A 16389-nucleotide genomic window follows, 5' to 3' on the forward strand; every position below is an offset into this window, starting at 1 on the left:
ATGTTCGGGGATTTGGCGATTATGTTCGCGGATTTGGCGATTATGTTCGCGGATTTCGCGATTTTGTTCGCGGATTTCGCGATTATAGTTAGGTAGGTACCTATATAGTTATACACATGGAGGTATAAGGTAGGTTTTATACACTTATACACCTGTTAGAACGATCTGAAATTTAACCTACCTACCTACTCATGTTGAGTGTGTTGATAACAATGATTTGAGCTACCTATGTTAGGTACCTACCTAAATTTAATAGGTATGTCTAGGTAGATAATACAAGTAGGTGGAAGGTATTATGTGTACCTACCTATACCTAGTGTGTCCAGATCAATGTGACAGCAATCCCAAATGAACACACAGGGCACTCCCAAATGAACTCCTCTTCTGCTAGGTGTCTATCATGTCGTTTCACTTTGGCTTTTGCAATGTCCATTTCCTGTATGAAATTACACACAGGGCACTCCCAAATGAACTCCTCTTCTGCTAGGTGTCTATCATGTCGTTTCACTTTGGCTTTTGCAATGTCCATTTCCTGTTTCGCAAGCACTCCCGAGTTGATTCTTTTCCTCCACTCTTCCCTGTTTGAAGCAACATTTCTCCACTCGTGTGCTAACCTAGTAAGCACATACATACGTACATGATTAGAGACGTTCATCGATGCGATGTTGTCTGGCTTTGAGCTGCTCTTCCACATTGACCCCTGAGATGACTGGACAGCCCCGGCTCCTCTTCTGCTAGGTGTCTTTCATGTCGTTTCACTTTGGCTTTTGCAATGTCCATTTCCTGTTTAGCAAGCACTCCCGAGTTGATTCTTTTCCTCCACTCTTCCCTGTTTGAAGCAACATTTCTCCACTCGTGTGCTAAGATACTTTGTTCATTGAGGTCTTTTTTGAACACATCTATCCATCTGGTTTTTGGTTTTCTTTGTGGCCGTTTTCCCGTTTCCCCGATTACAATATTTTCTTATTACAGTTATTTTATTACCTTTGAATGAAAAAACTTAGTAGTGTTTGTCCTCTGGACTGAGCGTATAGGTCTAAAATGTGATGAGAGATTTGGTATTTTGTGATTAAATTTACTGTCGAATTTCATATAAATCTGACTCACCTTTCGGGAATCAAGGCAAAATACATAAAATCAAGATTTCAAAGGAATTGATAACTGAATTTTTTTCTCTGTTTACTATTATTCTTCAGGGTCTAAATCTAAATAACATACGAAATTAGGACCTGGGAACAAACCACTTGTAGTGCATGACCATAAACTGAAAATCAATAGTTAAAAACACTACTGAAAATCGTCACAATTTCTGTCAATCTTCAGTGTCTTTGCAAAATGGGTAATTATTACACATCTTCAAAATTGATAAAACTCTTTGAAGCAAGGAGGTTTTTCAAGTCACTCGAAAACGCAGAACCTCTCATCATCTCTTTCCTCTTCCATCTCCTCCTCCTCCTCTTTCTCTTCCCCCTCCTTCTCCTCCTCCTTCTTCTCTTCCCCCTCCCCTACTCAATTATCAACGCTACAAGGAACACTGTCGATTCTATTTTTATTTTATTTCACGTGCGCTGATAAATGAGAAGAAAAAATGTTGTTTTATAATATTTTCAACCCAAATAATATCATAATAATAATAATGAAAATAAGAGGAAAAAAAGGGAGAGGAGAGATTTTTTACGGAGAAAAAAAAGGAGCAATTTTCACAGCGTGAAGGGAGGGAAAAGGGAGGGAGGGAAATACCTTATTTTATTTGGAAAGAAACATACCTTTCTGGAAAGGGAAAAATGTATCAATGAGAAGAGAAATAATAATGTCGTCAAATAAATTGAGGAGTTTGTTTTCCCTTAGCCTGAAGGTACAGGGGAGTGGAGCCTGAAGGTACAGGGGAGTGGAGCCTGAAGGTACAGGGGAGTGGAGCCTGGAGGTACAGGGGAGTGGAGCGATAATAATAATAATGAAAATAAGAGGAAAAAAAGGGAGAAGAGAGATTTTTTACGGAGAAAAAAAAGGAGCAATTTTCACAGCGTGAAGGGAGGGAAAAGAGAGGGAGGGAAATACCTTATTTTATTTGGAAAGAAACATACCTTTCTGGAAACGGAAAAATGTATCAATGAGAAGAGAAATAATAATGTCGTCACAGTACTGGAGGAGTTTGTTTTCCCTTAGCCTGAAGGTACAGGGGAGTGGAGCCTGAAGGTACAGGGGAGTGGAGCCTGGAGGTACAGGGGAGTGGAGCCTGGAGGTACAGGGGAGTGGAGCCTGGAGGTACAGGGGAGTGGAGCCTGGAGGTACAGGGGAGTGGAGCCTGGAGGTACAGGGGAGTGGAGCCTGGAGGTACAGGGGAGTGGAGCCTGGAGGTACAGGGGAGTGGAGCCTGGAGGTACAGGGGAGTGGAGCCTGGAGGTACAGAAGAAAGTGCTATAAAATAAATTTAATTATTTAATTTTAATTTAATTATTTAATAGATTAAATTGTGTTCTAAACCTTATTTAATTGTTTTTGAGTGAAATTTCAGTTGTTCATTCTTACTATGCAGTGATGGCCGGAAAAGGTAAGTTTAATAGAACAACCTTTCTCCCCTAAAGGCCCTAAACAAAAAGTCATAAGATCCTGACTTTCTAGAGGCCTACTCATTTTCTCTGAAAAGTACTGATTTTCTATCAAATTTTCTACCGTCTACAAGAAGTAGAAGAATTAACACAACCAGCAAAAGATAAAGCAAGATACAGAAAGCTCATCAGAACAGATTTTGGACCTTCATAGCCTGTAGAACCAGTAGGTCATGTAAGTAGATAACATGTTGTTTGTGTGTGCCCAAATTAATGCCACACTTACCTATGTGATTTAAAATGGACCTTTTCTTTCAGATATAACAAATGTATTGGACATTTTGAACGAGGCATACCTGGATCAAGAGAACCCAGTTGATTCAACTTTATCCAAGGAGAATCACAATTATGTTTACCCAGAGCCTGGAGGAACAGAGGTGTCTGAAGCTCAAAATTCCAACCAAGCGAGAGAGATATTAGGTAGTTAGGTAGGTACCTATAGTTATATACATGGAGGTATAAGGTAGGTTATACACTTATACACCTGTTAGAACGATCTGAAATTTAACCTACCTACCTACTCATGTTGAGAGTGTTGATAACAATGATTTGAGCTATCTATGTAATAGGTACCTACCTAAATCTAATAGGTATGTCTAGGTAGATAATACAAGTAGGTGGAAGGTATTATGTGTACCTACCTATAGTGTGTCCAGATCAATGTGACAGCAATGAGTCATGAACCCAAAATGAAGGAACCAATATATCAGATTGCAGGAAATCCTTACATTGTTGCAATCCAGGTAAAGGTCTATTTTTGATAAACTCTCTCTTCTAAAATGCAGAGGTAGCTCTAAGTTCAGAGGTTGGATTCCAGAACAGGTAAGGTGATATCCGCTTAACCTGGCTTTGTTTCACTGTCAGAGGAAGCACTGTGCAATATACCTACCTTCCCCTTTTAAAGATTCTCTACCATTGTACATGTGACATGTTTGGCAACAATGCCTGTTTTTTTGCTGTCACATTGATCTGGACACACTATATAGGTACCTATCGTCTCTAAATTCAACCTAAATTTATAATCAAATTAATTAAAAATAAAGCTAAACCCTTTGGCTACATTTTCATAGCATTTTTAATGCTGAAAACTATTTGGTTACAAAGTTATAACAAGGTATCCAAAAATTTGAGTAAAAGTGGTGCAAAGTCACCTCAGTTTACGGTAGGTAGACTCTGAAGTCTGAACTACGAAGGGCTCCTTTTCTTTATCCTTATCGACTTCTTGACTGTAAGATTACGGTCACTCTCTTTTTAATATATAAAAAAAATAGGTAGTTACAATTTTCCTCCTTCCTCGTCATCTTGCTTTTTTTCTCCTCCTCCTCCTCCTCCTTCTTCTTCGTCTTCTTCTTCTCCTCCTCCTTCTTCTCCTCCTTCTTCTTCTCCTTCTTCTCTTCCTCCTCCTCCTCTTTCCTTCCTCTATTTTTACCCACCTCCTATATTGAACATCAAAACAGCGGAAGCCAGCCTAGTTAGCTTAGTTGGTAGTGCGTCTGCCTTGTAAGCGCTAGGCCGCAGGTTCGATTCCCGCCCGGGGCGGATTTTATCCCTATCATAATGATAAGAATTTTTCCTCTGCAACATTGCACCCTTCTCCCCCTGTACTATACGTACATCTGATGAAAAGAAAGGAAGGGTGCGAAGAAGGGGAAGAGGAGGAAGTTTTTCCTCTGCAACACGACCATTATTCCCTTTGATTTCAGACAGAATACCATCAGCCACAGGTGATTCTAAATTTTCCCGGAAATATCTCCTGGCGAAGAAATCTCTTCTGAAACCTCCATCAGGGAATTCCCCCGGAATACCATCTCTGCTCAGGAAGAGTGACTCCGGAATAGGATCTCTACCCTGTAAGAGACCTCTGGAGGAATCAACAGCTGAAACTTTGCAGTGCAATCAGATAAACCAAAGGCGATGTGTAGATAATTTAGAAGAAGAAAAAAATAAATAAAATTAATTCTTAAAACAACATTTTCTTTTTTTTTCAAGAGGTTTGACATAGGGAAGTACAACCGCTAAGGTCTTATCGGTCGTCTCGCTGGAGGACGTAAAACTGAGACAAAACCAGCCCTGTCAAGCCACAGACAATAACATTGGCTCTTTTGAGGGTACCTGAATGGGACTACGGTTAAGTCCGTCTCAGGAACTAGGGTACAACGACATAATTATGTACCTGAATATCCCTCATCAGACCCCTACGACTCGGGGCGACAAGGGTGGTACGTACATACATACATACATACGTACAGACCATGGGCTAAAAATCACTTTTTTGACATCAGGGGATCTCAAAATGGATATTTCCATCCATTTCCCGATTTTGAAAATTTGGACCGATTGCAATACTTTCATTACTAGTATAGCTCCGCTATACTGTAGTAATAGAAAGTAAAAAAGAAAAAAAGTAGGTAGTTACAATTTTCCTCCTTCCTCGTCATCTTGCTTTTTTTCTCCTCCTCCTCCTCCTCCTCCTCCTCCTCCTCTTCCTCCTCCTCCTCCTCCTTCTTCTTCTTCTCCTCCTCCTCCTTCTTCTCCTCCTCCTCCTCCTCTTTCCTTCCTTTATTTTTACCCATACCCTAACCCACCTCCTATATTGAACATCAAAACAGCGGAAGGCGGATAATAAAATTATGTACGAGTAGGTACCTTGTACAGTGCTACAGTGTTGTGACGTGTGACTAAACGAATAGTGTTTCGTGTAAACGGAGCTTTCTTGTGCATTTTTTGTGCTCGTTGATTAAAATTTCAAAAAATATCAGTCGTTGATTTTTTCCCGCTAGAAGGAGAAGAAAGTGCTATAAAATAAATTTAATTTTAATTTAATTATTTAATAGATTAAATTGTGTCCTAAACCTTATTTAATTGTTTTTGAGTGAAATTTCAGTCCATTCTTACTATGCAGTGATGGCCGGAAAAGGTAAGTTTAATAGAACAACCTTTCTCCCCTAAAGGCCCTAAACAAAAAGTCCTAAGATCCTGACTTTCTAGAGGCCTACTCATTTTCTCTGAAAAGTACTGATTACTGATTTTCTATCAAATTTTCTACCGTCTACACGGTCTACAAGAAGTAGAAGAATTAACACAACCAGCAAAAGATAAAGCAAGATACAGAAGGCTCATCAGAACAGATTTTGGACCTTCATAGCATGTAGAACTAGTAGGTCATGTAAGTAGATAGCATGTTGTTTGTGTGTGCCCAAATTAATGCCACACTTACCTATGTGATTTAAAATGGACCTTTTCTTTCAGATTTAACAAATGTATTGGACATTTTGAACGAGGCATACCTGGATCAAGAGGAACAATTTGATTCAACTTTATCCAAGGAGAATCACAATTATGTTTACCCAGAGCCTGGAGGAACAGAGGTGTCTGAAGCTCAAAATTCCAACCATGCAACAAGTGTCACTCGGTAAGCTTTTTTTTCTCCCTTCTTTTTCAGGAGGTTTCATTACTTTCCACATGTCAGCCACCAACATCCATAACTTTCTTTATATATATATTTAACTTTTCCATCTTTTGTAATGTCAAAACCTTTGTTGTATTATTATCGACTCACAGCTTTTCTCTAGAATAAACCTGAATATGTGGACTCTTTAGAGGTGCTGCAGGTGAATTTTAGAGAAACTCAGCAGGTTGATATATACCAGTGAGGGTACTTCTAGATTCCACCAAGGCCGGAGGTTAGCAGCTCGGGCAGGGGAAAAAATACTGATCACAATCACAATAGATCTACAGAGGTCGCAGTGTTAATTGCATACTCTCTCGGGAGAGGAGCAACCAGTCCCATAATAGAAGGTCTTATCGTCCCGAAATCGAAGAGAGAAAGAAGACAGGATAGGAGAAAGCCAGCCGTTCCGAGAACGAATATTATCTCATCAGGATAAAATTCGCCCCGAGCGGGAATCGAACCCGCGGCCTAGCGCTTACAAGGCAGACGCGCTACCAACTAAGCTAATTAGGTGCTCAGAATTCCAACCATGCAACAAGTGTCACTCGGTAAGCTTTTTTTTCTCCCTTCTTTTTCAAGAGGTTTCATAGAGGGATCTGCTAAGGTCTTATTGTTAGAGGAAAAAAGAATACAGGATATTATGAAGCCAGCGATTGTGAGAATGAACCTTATCAAATTATGATAATCCACCCTCGGAAAACCTCCCCTCCAGACTAACTAGACTGGAAGGCAAGCTAATGATCATACTTGTAAAATGTTTATGTATCTACCTAAACAAGGTACCTAAATACTTTGTAAAAAAAAAAAAAAAAAAAAAAAAAAATTTTTATACCAACTAAGCTAACTAGGCTGGCAACAATTTCATTAGGTACCTGATTTCCTATTTATTATACATTTAAATATCTTTCTTTCTCAGAATATTCAATGTTGTCTATGGGAAGCCATCGGCTAAAAAACACAAGAGCTGGGAACAAGATGGCGTCTTGGAAATCAGTGGTACGATGGCCATCTTGAAAGACACTCTAGGCAAGGTCATTGACAGCAAGGTGAAAGTAGGTGACCTTGAGAAATATGATACTGGCTATGAAACACATGTGGGAAGTAAATGTGTTCAGGTAGGTCTCTCTCTCTCTCTCTCTCTCCCTCTCTTTCTTTTCAGCCAGCCTACTTTACTTGATTAGTAGCGCGTCTGCCTTTTAAGCGCTAGGCCGCGGGTTAGATTCCCGCCCGGGGTGGATTCTATCCTGAAGGGATAAGTTTCGTTCTCGGAACGGCTGGCTTTTTCCTATCCTGTCTTCCTTCTCTCTTCGATTTCGGGACTATAAGACCTTTTAGCAGTTACAGTCCCCTCTATCAAACCTCTTAAATAATAATAATAATAATAATAAAATGTTGTTTTCTCAATTTTAGATTCTAGATGAAATAAAACCAGGCACCTCATCACTTCAAAGCTCCCCTAGACTTAACGCGTCAGACAACGTGCAATCTTCCACTGTCAATGCGCAAACTTCTAGTGTCAACGCGCAAACTTCTAGTGTTAGCGCATCAAGCTCATTACCTTGGAGACCTGTGAAGAAAAGTAGACTGAGTTTACACGCCAAGACTGAAGTGAATCCGCTGATTCTGCCCAAACCTATAGTTGACCATCAGGTAAGTTAGTGTTCAGTGATATGCCACGTAAGTATGCTATAAGATACAATATTATCATCCACCTAAGTATAGACCTATACCAAAATATCCATGTTTTTACTTTCCTTATCCTACTATAGGAAGGAAAGTAATGTATTCGGGTCAAATTTTCGATGGTCAGTTTTTAGTGCCAAAACACGTTTTGAGGTCCCTAGAGCCTAATAGACCTATACCAAAATATCCATGTTTTTTAATTGCTTATTTTCAAATAGTGCTGCATGCTTGAGGAGCAAGAGGGGGAAATCTTAAATAGGTACTCGCACATCGATGCTTTTAGCGACCAATCTTCTTTTTCTTTGCCTCTTCCCGTCTTCAGACGGAGTCGGCGTTTTTCGTCAGCCTCTCAATCAGCCCTAATGATTGCTTTGGACTGACATTTGGTTTTGACCACAAATTTCACGTGTGGATGCCCTTCGCACTCAACCTTTGCCATTTCTTTAGCGAGGGAATTTCAAGCTGGCAACCAATGGTTTTTTTATACAATTTATTATTTTTTTTTCCCCTAAAAGATGAGTGTTTCACCGCCGTTTTTATTTCGTAGCGATGAAACAACTGCTACATTGGACGCTTGTGGTCTGTGTCGTAGCATGCCCATCCCGTAGTATGCCTCTCATCAGATGGGCGAGAAGAGACACAATACTTCCCATTTAGGTGCTGGCTCAACACGAGAACACCAGAAAGTAACCCGTTGAAATATTTGCAATCGAAAAACGAGTACAAACTTTTGTCGATGGTGGGATTCGAACCCGGGACCTTCTGCATGGCAAGCAAGCGCGCTACCACTGGACCAACCGTGCCCCCTAACCAATAGTATTGGTTGATGCTCAAAAGGGGCTTTTCGGGCCCAGGTAAAGAAGACTTTTGACTGCGCAAATGAGCAACTGTAGTACTTACGAGCTTCGAAGAAAAACAGCTTTCTAGTGACCCAAAAAACACAACTCCGACCCAAACTTGTGACTTTGCTGAAAAATGAAAAGCTCATCCCTAAAAGGAATTTAACTAAAAAGAAAATGAGATAGTGGAATGATAGACACTATGTTTTCACTTCACAAAAACCTTGAACGTGGACACTGAAGGGCTTGAGAAAAAAAAACGCTTGCTGATGCCTACCAAACCACAAAGTAGATGGAAACCTTGTTCATTTTGTACAACACACAAGACACGTTATTGTTTACAAGGAGTTATTATGTAATTGTTAAGGTTGTTTTTCTGAAGAAAGCACAACGGAGGAATACAGTAGATAATTATAACACAATTTGCCCGTCTGAGATATGTAGGACTGAGGACTGACTAGAAAAAAAGGTAAGAATAAATTTACCATATTTAAACAGAACGCAGTAATTAAATAAATATTTTGTAGGTACATAATTCAAGGAAAATAATAGAAAGTAAAAAAAAGACAATATGTGGCTTTGTCCTATAACAACCAGAAAATGAGAAAGGTATCCTCCGTTGGCTTTTGTTCAAAAAAACTCAGGAAACAGAAGAGAATGGTAAGGTACGCTGGCAAAAACCTAATGGTTACTGTAAAAAATTTGTACATTAATATTTGAGAGGATAGGACAAAAAAGATGCTCAAAAAGAAATTGGAATTCAACTTTTCCCCCGAAAAAAGAGAAAAAACAATGAATGTTTTTTTTTTTTTTTTTTTTTTTTTTTTTTTTTTAGGAGAAGAATAGAAGAAGCTATATACTGAGGTTAAAATTCAATCAATTCGTTATACTGAAGTAATTTTTTCCGGGCTCATGCCCCAAATTACTTTGTCGTATCTATTATTTTTACTCCGCTATAGTGAGGTTTTTGCCTCTGAAGAAAAGGGAAATCGACTTTTCTTCGTTAGATCGAGGATATCAAGGTTCCACTGTATTCTATTGTCTTTTTTTCTCTCTCAGAGTTCTGATAGTAACCCCTTCAAGTCTAACAAGCAATTGGAACGACGAATTCAAGAAGTGGCTCGGATTAACCCGTATGTGCCCGTATCATGTGAACCAGAAGAACAAAGCTGAGGATTACGTGTATTCTAGAGTCAGTCCGGTGTTGATTATATCCTATGAGATGTTGATTCGGGCTTACCAGACGATTGTTGATACTGAGTTTGATTTACTCATTTGTGATGAGGTAGGTACGTAGTTGATTACTATACTCCAAATATGTCCATTGCGGCACAGGAAATTTATACTAGGAATCAGGAATTTTAGCAGAGAAAAAGAGAGTCTCTGAGGGGAAAATATAGGCCGTATGGCGGTCGTTATTTCAATGGCGGACTCTTCAAACCTACATACAATATACTCCAAATATGTCCATTGCGGCACAGGAAATTTATTTTAGGAATCAGGAATTTCAGCAGAGAAAAAGAGAGTCTCTGAGGGGAAAATATAGGCCGTATGGCGGTCGTTATTTCAATGGCGGACTCTTCAAACCTACATACAATTAAAGCTCCCACATTTCTTGATAATTATTCAACAACCATCATCTGATCATGTAAGAATAACAGCCTTTTTTTAATCGAAGTTTCAAAAAAGTAAATAACCGCGCCGCACCCTGTATTTGTCCTAAGGTTGCCGTCCTCTGTTCTCAGGGTCATCGTCTGAAGAACTAAGACACGTGTTTCGTCCTTATTTGGACTCATCAGTTGGACATAGCTGGGGATTGAACCCGAGACCCTTGAATATATTTTTTAAGGAAATTTCAGGAATCAAACTTTTTACCCCGGAACTCCGGGAGAAATTGTCTCCTGTCATCATTATCTCCCTCTATCATAATGATAAGAATTTTTCCTCTGCAACATTGCACCCTTCTCCCCCTGCACTACATCTGATGAAAAGAAAGGAAGGGTGCTAAGAAGGGGAAGAGGAGGAAGTTTTTCCTCTGCAACACGACCATTATTCCCTTTGATTTCAGACAGAATACCATCAGCCACAGGTGGTTCTAAATTTTCCCGGAAATATCTCCTGGCGAAGAAATCTCTTCTGAAACCTCCATCAGGGAATTCCCCAGGAAATGACTCCGGAATACCATCTCTGCCCAGGAAGAGTGACTCCGGAATAGGATCTCTACCCTGTAAGAGACCTCTGGAGGAATCAACAGCTGAAACTTTGCAGTGCAATCAGATAAACTCGCACCTGAGTGTTACGCATGCGCTGCGCAAGATTTGTAATCACCCGGGACTGGTGCAGCAACCGGACGTGATGGAGGAGGAGGGACAGGTAAGTCCAGAGAGTTAATCCAGCTGGATTAAGTATAGAAAAATGCCGTTTCTTTGTGTTATATCACATTTTTGGTGCTCAGTGCAGCATTCTAGTACCAATACCATGTCTCAACAATCCAACTCCAATACCATGTCTCAATAATCCAACTCCCAATGTTTGCCTACCATGCTGACACCGGTCGGTATGCGCATTTATATTACATAGCTATTCATTTTCCCAATACCATGTCTCAATAATCCAACTCCCAATGTTTGCCTGACACCGGTCGGTATGCGCATTTATATTACATAGCTACTCATTTTCCTCACGAGGCTGAGTGGGCCGCGCAACGGCCAGTCACGGAATCAACCATTTGTATGAATTTTTTTGACCTGGTTAGATCTTTTGTGATCTTGTTTTCAGGATGATTTGAAAAGTTTCCTATCTCAGCAATGGTCCAGCCTTAGTGATAAGTCCACAAATGTAACAAGGATGCAGCACAAAACTTTTGGTTAGGATAGGTGCTGCAGTTGGCGGCATTTCGGCCGCTCTTTGGCGGCTTTCGACCACTTTTCGGCGGTTTTCAGCTATACTGACTAAACGGTTAGAGATATTGTAAAAGTTACAATAGAAGAACACCAAATAAGCATCTTTCAATAGGATAAGGAAAGTCGTGTGATGTTCACACCAGATTTTTAATTGCTTATTTTCAAATAGTGCTGCATGCTTGAGGAGCAAGAGGGGGAAATCTTAAATAGGTACTCGTACATCGATGCTTTTAGCGACCAATCTTCTTTTTCTTTGCCTCTTCCCGTGTTCAGACGGAGTCGGCGTTTTTCGTCAGCCTCTCAATCAGCCCTAATGATTGCTTTGGACTGACATTTGGTTTTCACAAGTGGATGCCCTTCGCACTCAACCTTTGCCATTTCTTTAGCGAGGGAAATTCAAGCTGGCGACCAATGGTTTATTTATACAATTTATTTATCTCCCCTCGTCTGTTTCAGTGGAAGCACAACCCGAGTGGCAAGCCCCTAGTGGATGTTACTGTAGACGGCTTTCTCTCCCGGGTCCTCAAACCTCACCAGCGACAAGGCGTGAGCTTTCTCTACGAACGAGTGTGTGATTTGGCCAGTTTAGATCTAGAAGGAGCGATATTGGCGGATGAAATGGGTCTGGGTAAAACACTGCAGTGTATTGCCCTCATTTGGACCTTGCTGCGACAGGGCCCGTACGGAATGCCCGTCATAAGAAAGTGAGTTCGATTCCCCCGCTTACCTATCTGTTTTTTTTTTTTTTTTTTTTTTTTTTTTTTTTTTTTTTTTTTTTTTTTTTTTTTTTTTTTTTTTTTTTTTTTAGGAGAAGAATAGAAGAAGCTATATACTGAGGTTAAAATTCAATCAATTCGTTATACTGAAGTAATTTTTTCCGGGCTCATGCCCCAAATTACTTTGTCGTATCTATTATTTTTACTCCGCTATAGTGAGGTTTTTGCCTCTGAAGAAAAGGGAAATCGACTTTTCTTCGTTAGATCGAGGATATCAAGGTTCCACTGTATTCTATTGTCTTTTTTTCTCTCTCAGAGTTCTGATAGTAACCCCTTCAAGTCTAACAAGCAATTGGAACGACGAATTCAAGAAGTGGCTCGGATTAACCCGTATGTGCCCGTATCATGTGAACCAGAAGAACAAAGCTGAGGATTACGTGTATTCTAGAGTCAGTCCGGTGTTGATTATATCCTATGAGATGTTGATTCGGGCTTACCAGACGATTGTTGATACTGAGTTTGATTTACTCATTTGTGATGAGGTAGGTACGTAGTTGATTACTATATATACTCCAAATATGTCCATTGCGGCACAGGAAATTTATTTTAGGAATCAGGAATTTCAGCAGAGAAAAAGAGAGTCTCTGAGGGGAAAATATAGGCCGTATGGCGGTCGTTATTTCAATGGCGGACTCTTCAAACCTACATACAATTAAAGCTCCCACATTTCTTGATAATTATTCAACAACCATCATCTGATCATGTAAGAATAACAGCCTTTTTTTAATCGAAGTTTCAAAAAAGTAAATAACCGCGCCGCACCCTGTATTTGTCCTAAGGTTGCCGTCCTCTGTTCTCAGGGTCATCGTCTGAAGAACGGTAAGAGTAAGCTATACGAACTCATGACCGGTCTAAACATTAGAAAGCGCATTCTCCTGTCGGGGACACCTCTACAGAATGACCTACAGGAGTTTTTCTATCTCAATGATTTCGCCAATCCGGGCGTATTGGGATCACTTCGGGAATTCAGGAAGAACTTTGAAGAACCCATATTGGAGTCAAGAAGTCCCAACTCTACGGAGGCGCAGAAATCTCTAGGTACATATTTATGTTGAATTCAATTCAATTGGGTAATTCAATTTTTAAGCAATAAAATAATGGTAGATTTCACCAATGACTTAATGAGATTTAGCTAACGGGAGAAATTTAAATTATCCAAAAAGGAGTTTTTAATGATCCAAGAAGATTTTAAAATCTTCCTTTTTGCATCATTAAAAACCATTTTTTGGATTATTAAAATTTCTCCCCTTGGTTAAATCTCTCATTAAGTCATTGGTGAAAATCACCATTAATGATTTACATAGTTGATTTTTGATTGTGTCATCTCAGGTGAGCTCCGCTCATCACAACTAGCCAAACGCACAGCTGGGTTCATTCTTCGCCGCACATCAGACGTACAGGCCTCCCTCCTGAACTCTAAACGTGAAACGTTACTCGTCTGTCGTGCCACGCCCCTCCAACAATCTCTATACCTGCGCTGTGTTGAATACTGGGATGCGCGCGCATCTAGAGACTCGCACCTGAGTGTTACGCATGCGCTGCGCAAGATTTGTAATCACCCGGGACTGGTGCAGCAACCGGACATGATGGAGGAGGAGGGACAGGTAAGTCCAGAGAGTTAATCCAGCTGGATTAAGTATAGAAAAATGCCGTTTCTTTGTGTTATCTTATAGAATATTAACCTCTTTGTCCAAGTTAACTAGGCTGGCACTTTATTAATATTAACCTCTTTGTCCAAGTTAACTAGGCTGGCACTTTATTCTTATATCACATTTTTGGTGCTCAGTGCAGCATTCTAGTCCTCCCAATACCATGTCTCAATAATCCAACTCCCAATGTTTGCCTACCATGCTGACACCGGTCGGTATGCGCATTTATATTACATAGCTACTCATTTTCCTCACGAGGCTGAGTGGGCCCCGCAACGGCCAGTCACGGAATCAATCATTTGTATGAAATTTTTTGACCTGGTTAGATCTTTTGTGATCTTGTTTTCAGGATGATTTGAAAGGTTTCCTATCTCAGCAATGGTCCAGCCTTAGTGATAACGTGTTCAGTACGGCTCAATCCGGAAAACTTCTACTTGTAGATTCTTTACTCCATTTGTATGAAATTTTTTGACCTGGTTAGATCTTTTGTGATCTTGTTTTCAGGATGATTTGAAAAGTTTCCTATCTCAGCAATGGTCCAGCCTTAGTGATAACGTGTTCAGTACGGCTCAATCCGGAAAACTTCTACTTGTAGATTCTTTACTCCGATATCTCAAACATAAAGCTCAAGAGAAGATAGTGCTTGTGTCTTATTTCACATTGGTAAGTATTAATCATCCGCCAATAACGAAAGCACCAAAAATGGGAAATTTTGATCGGTGATTTGTGCTTCAAACAGGTTCCACTAGTGTTTCATGTTGAAATCCTGACCCGAAAATAAAATTTTTAAACATCCATTTTCACCCCGGAGGCCAATCAGGGCCGATATTAAATTTCATTTTCGGGTCTGAATTTCAGGGCCGGAAATCTAAATTTCATTTTTGGGTCTGAATTTCAATAAGAATCATTAGTGGGACCTATTTGAAGCACAAATCACCGATCAAAATGAATTTCTCACTCCTCCCCACTCCAAAAGCCACAATTAATCCAAAGTTATCCTCAAAACTCCTTACCTGGACCTCAAAAATCAGGATATATAAAACCCTCATCCAACCAGTCATTGTGTACGGTGCAGAAACCTGGACACTTACGAAGAAAATGGAAAGTAAACTGATGGTTTTTGAGAATGGAGTGCTGAGACAGATTTTTGGACCTGTGAAAGAGAACGGAGAATGGAGAAGAAGAAAGAATAGAGAGCTGAGAAGCCTGTATCCAGATGAACCTCTTTGTCCAAGTTAACTAGGCTGGTACTTTATTAATATGAACCTCTTTTTCCAAGTTAACTAGGCTGGCACTTTATTAATCTTAACCTCGTTGTCTATTCTCTTTCAGATGGTTGGATTACCACAGACTGCCCACTCGATTTCGTTCATGTTCACACATACCACCTAGTCCTTTCTGACTACCTACCCATACTAATCTCATTACGGAGCAGTTGCATTTGGGTGAAATTAATCTAATAAAAGGAAAAATCGAAATCTGAGTTCAAAACTCCGAAAAAATAACTGTAAAAGGTTGAATATTCAATTTTTATTTTCCGTTTTAATGAAAAATGTGTGACATCAGAGTTCAGGAAATGTGCAGAAACGTATGCGTATGAACACATTTTTTTGTGCAGAAATGCATGCGCACAAACACCGAGGGAGCTTTGCCAGAGACATTTGATGTGACGTCATCGTGTACGGGAGCGTATGTTGTGACGTCAGAGTTCATGATTTACCGGTGTTTTTATAATCGATTTATCTCTGGATCTAGAAGTTGTAGAAGAAAAAGAAAAATTCCGTTGTTTCTCATTTTTCCTGCTCTTTGACTTTGAAACATCACCCAAGTGAGAGCAACTGTTTTATTAGGTCCCCTGACCAAGGGATTTGAGACGAGATTTTTCCTTATTGCCTATCCATACTATTGTTACCATTAAATAGGTAGGTATAATTTGGTATATGTTTTGTAGTATGAATTTTCTAATTACCTACCCAATGTACTTCTTATTCTATTGTTTTTTTCATACCAATTTCAAAGTGTTGTGGCATTTGGTTTTCTATTGATGTTCCCTATATTCCAAAGTGTTGTGGCATTTAGTTCAATTATTTGAACTTCCTCTTGTTCCTTTTTTATTTTTACCTTATAATTTATTTCTTTTATATGTCTAGGAATGCAAAAAATAGCATTTTGGTAAAATAAAAAATAATAGGTAATTTAAATTCGAAACGAGTTTTCCATAATCGTTGAACAGGGCTCATGTAAACCCGCCTTGTGCATACTTTTTCAATACTGTGCATAATGATTACAGTGTTGCAATTTTCACACCCCATGGAACCCCCGGCCCCTTTCAAAAACTTCAAATCTGCAGATTTTCTTGCTTCCATAAATAGATTTTCCCAAATTAAACACCAAATTTGATGTAATAATTATTAAAACACAGTGCTCAGTATTCAGAGCTCTTCCTTACTTACTGTGTCATTTGTGTTTTTATTTTCCC

At 39.6% G+C, this 16389-nt stretch overlaps 1 protein-coding gene across 1 annotated transcript in view; it reads left to right on the plus strand.

The window, feature by feature from the left end:
- The first annotated feature begins 2415 nt into the window (after positions 1-2415).
- Positions 2416-16389, plus strand: part of LOC103505330 (DNA repair and recombination protein RAD54B-like) — a 32155-nt gene continuing 18181 nt past the window's right edge. Inside the window, exons 1-9 of the mRNA XM_026820665.1 lie at positions 2416-2551; positions 5859-6021; positions 6977-7175; positions 7471-7710; positions 11942-12189; positions 12518-12743; positions 13062-13299; positions 13591-13865; positions 14415-14573. Of these exons, the coding sequence (XP_026676466.1) occupies positions 2539-2551; positions 5859-6021; positions 6977-7175; positions 7471-7710; positions 11942-12189; positions 12518-12743; positions 13062-13299; positions 13591-13865; positions 14415-14573 (1761 nt within the window). The 5' untranslated portion in view covers positions 2416-2538. The remainder of the gene's footprint in view (positions 2552-5858; positions 6022-6976; positions 7176-7470; positions 7711-11941; positions 12190-12517; positions 12744-13061; positions 13300-13590; positions 13866-14414; positions 14574-16389) is intronic.

The sequence above is a fragment of the Diaphorina citri genome, unplaced genomic scaffold (assembly GCF_000475195.1).
Source record: "Diaphorina citri unplaced genomic scaffold, Diaci psyllid genome assembly version 1.1 scaffold165, whole genome shotgun sequence".
NCBI classification, from domain to species: domain Eukaryota; kingdom Metazoa; phylum Arthropoda; class Insecta; order Hemiptera; family Psyllidae; genus Diaphorina; species Diaphorina citri.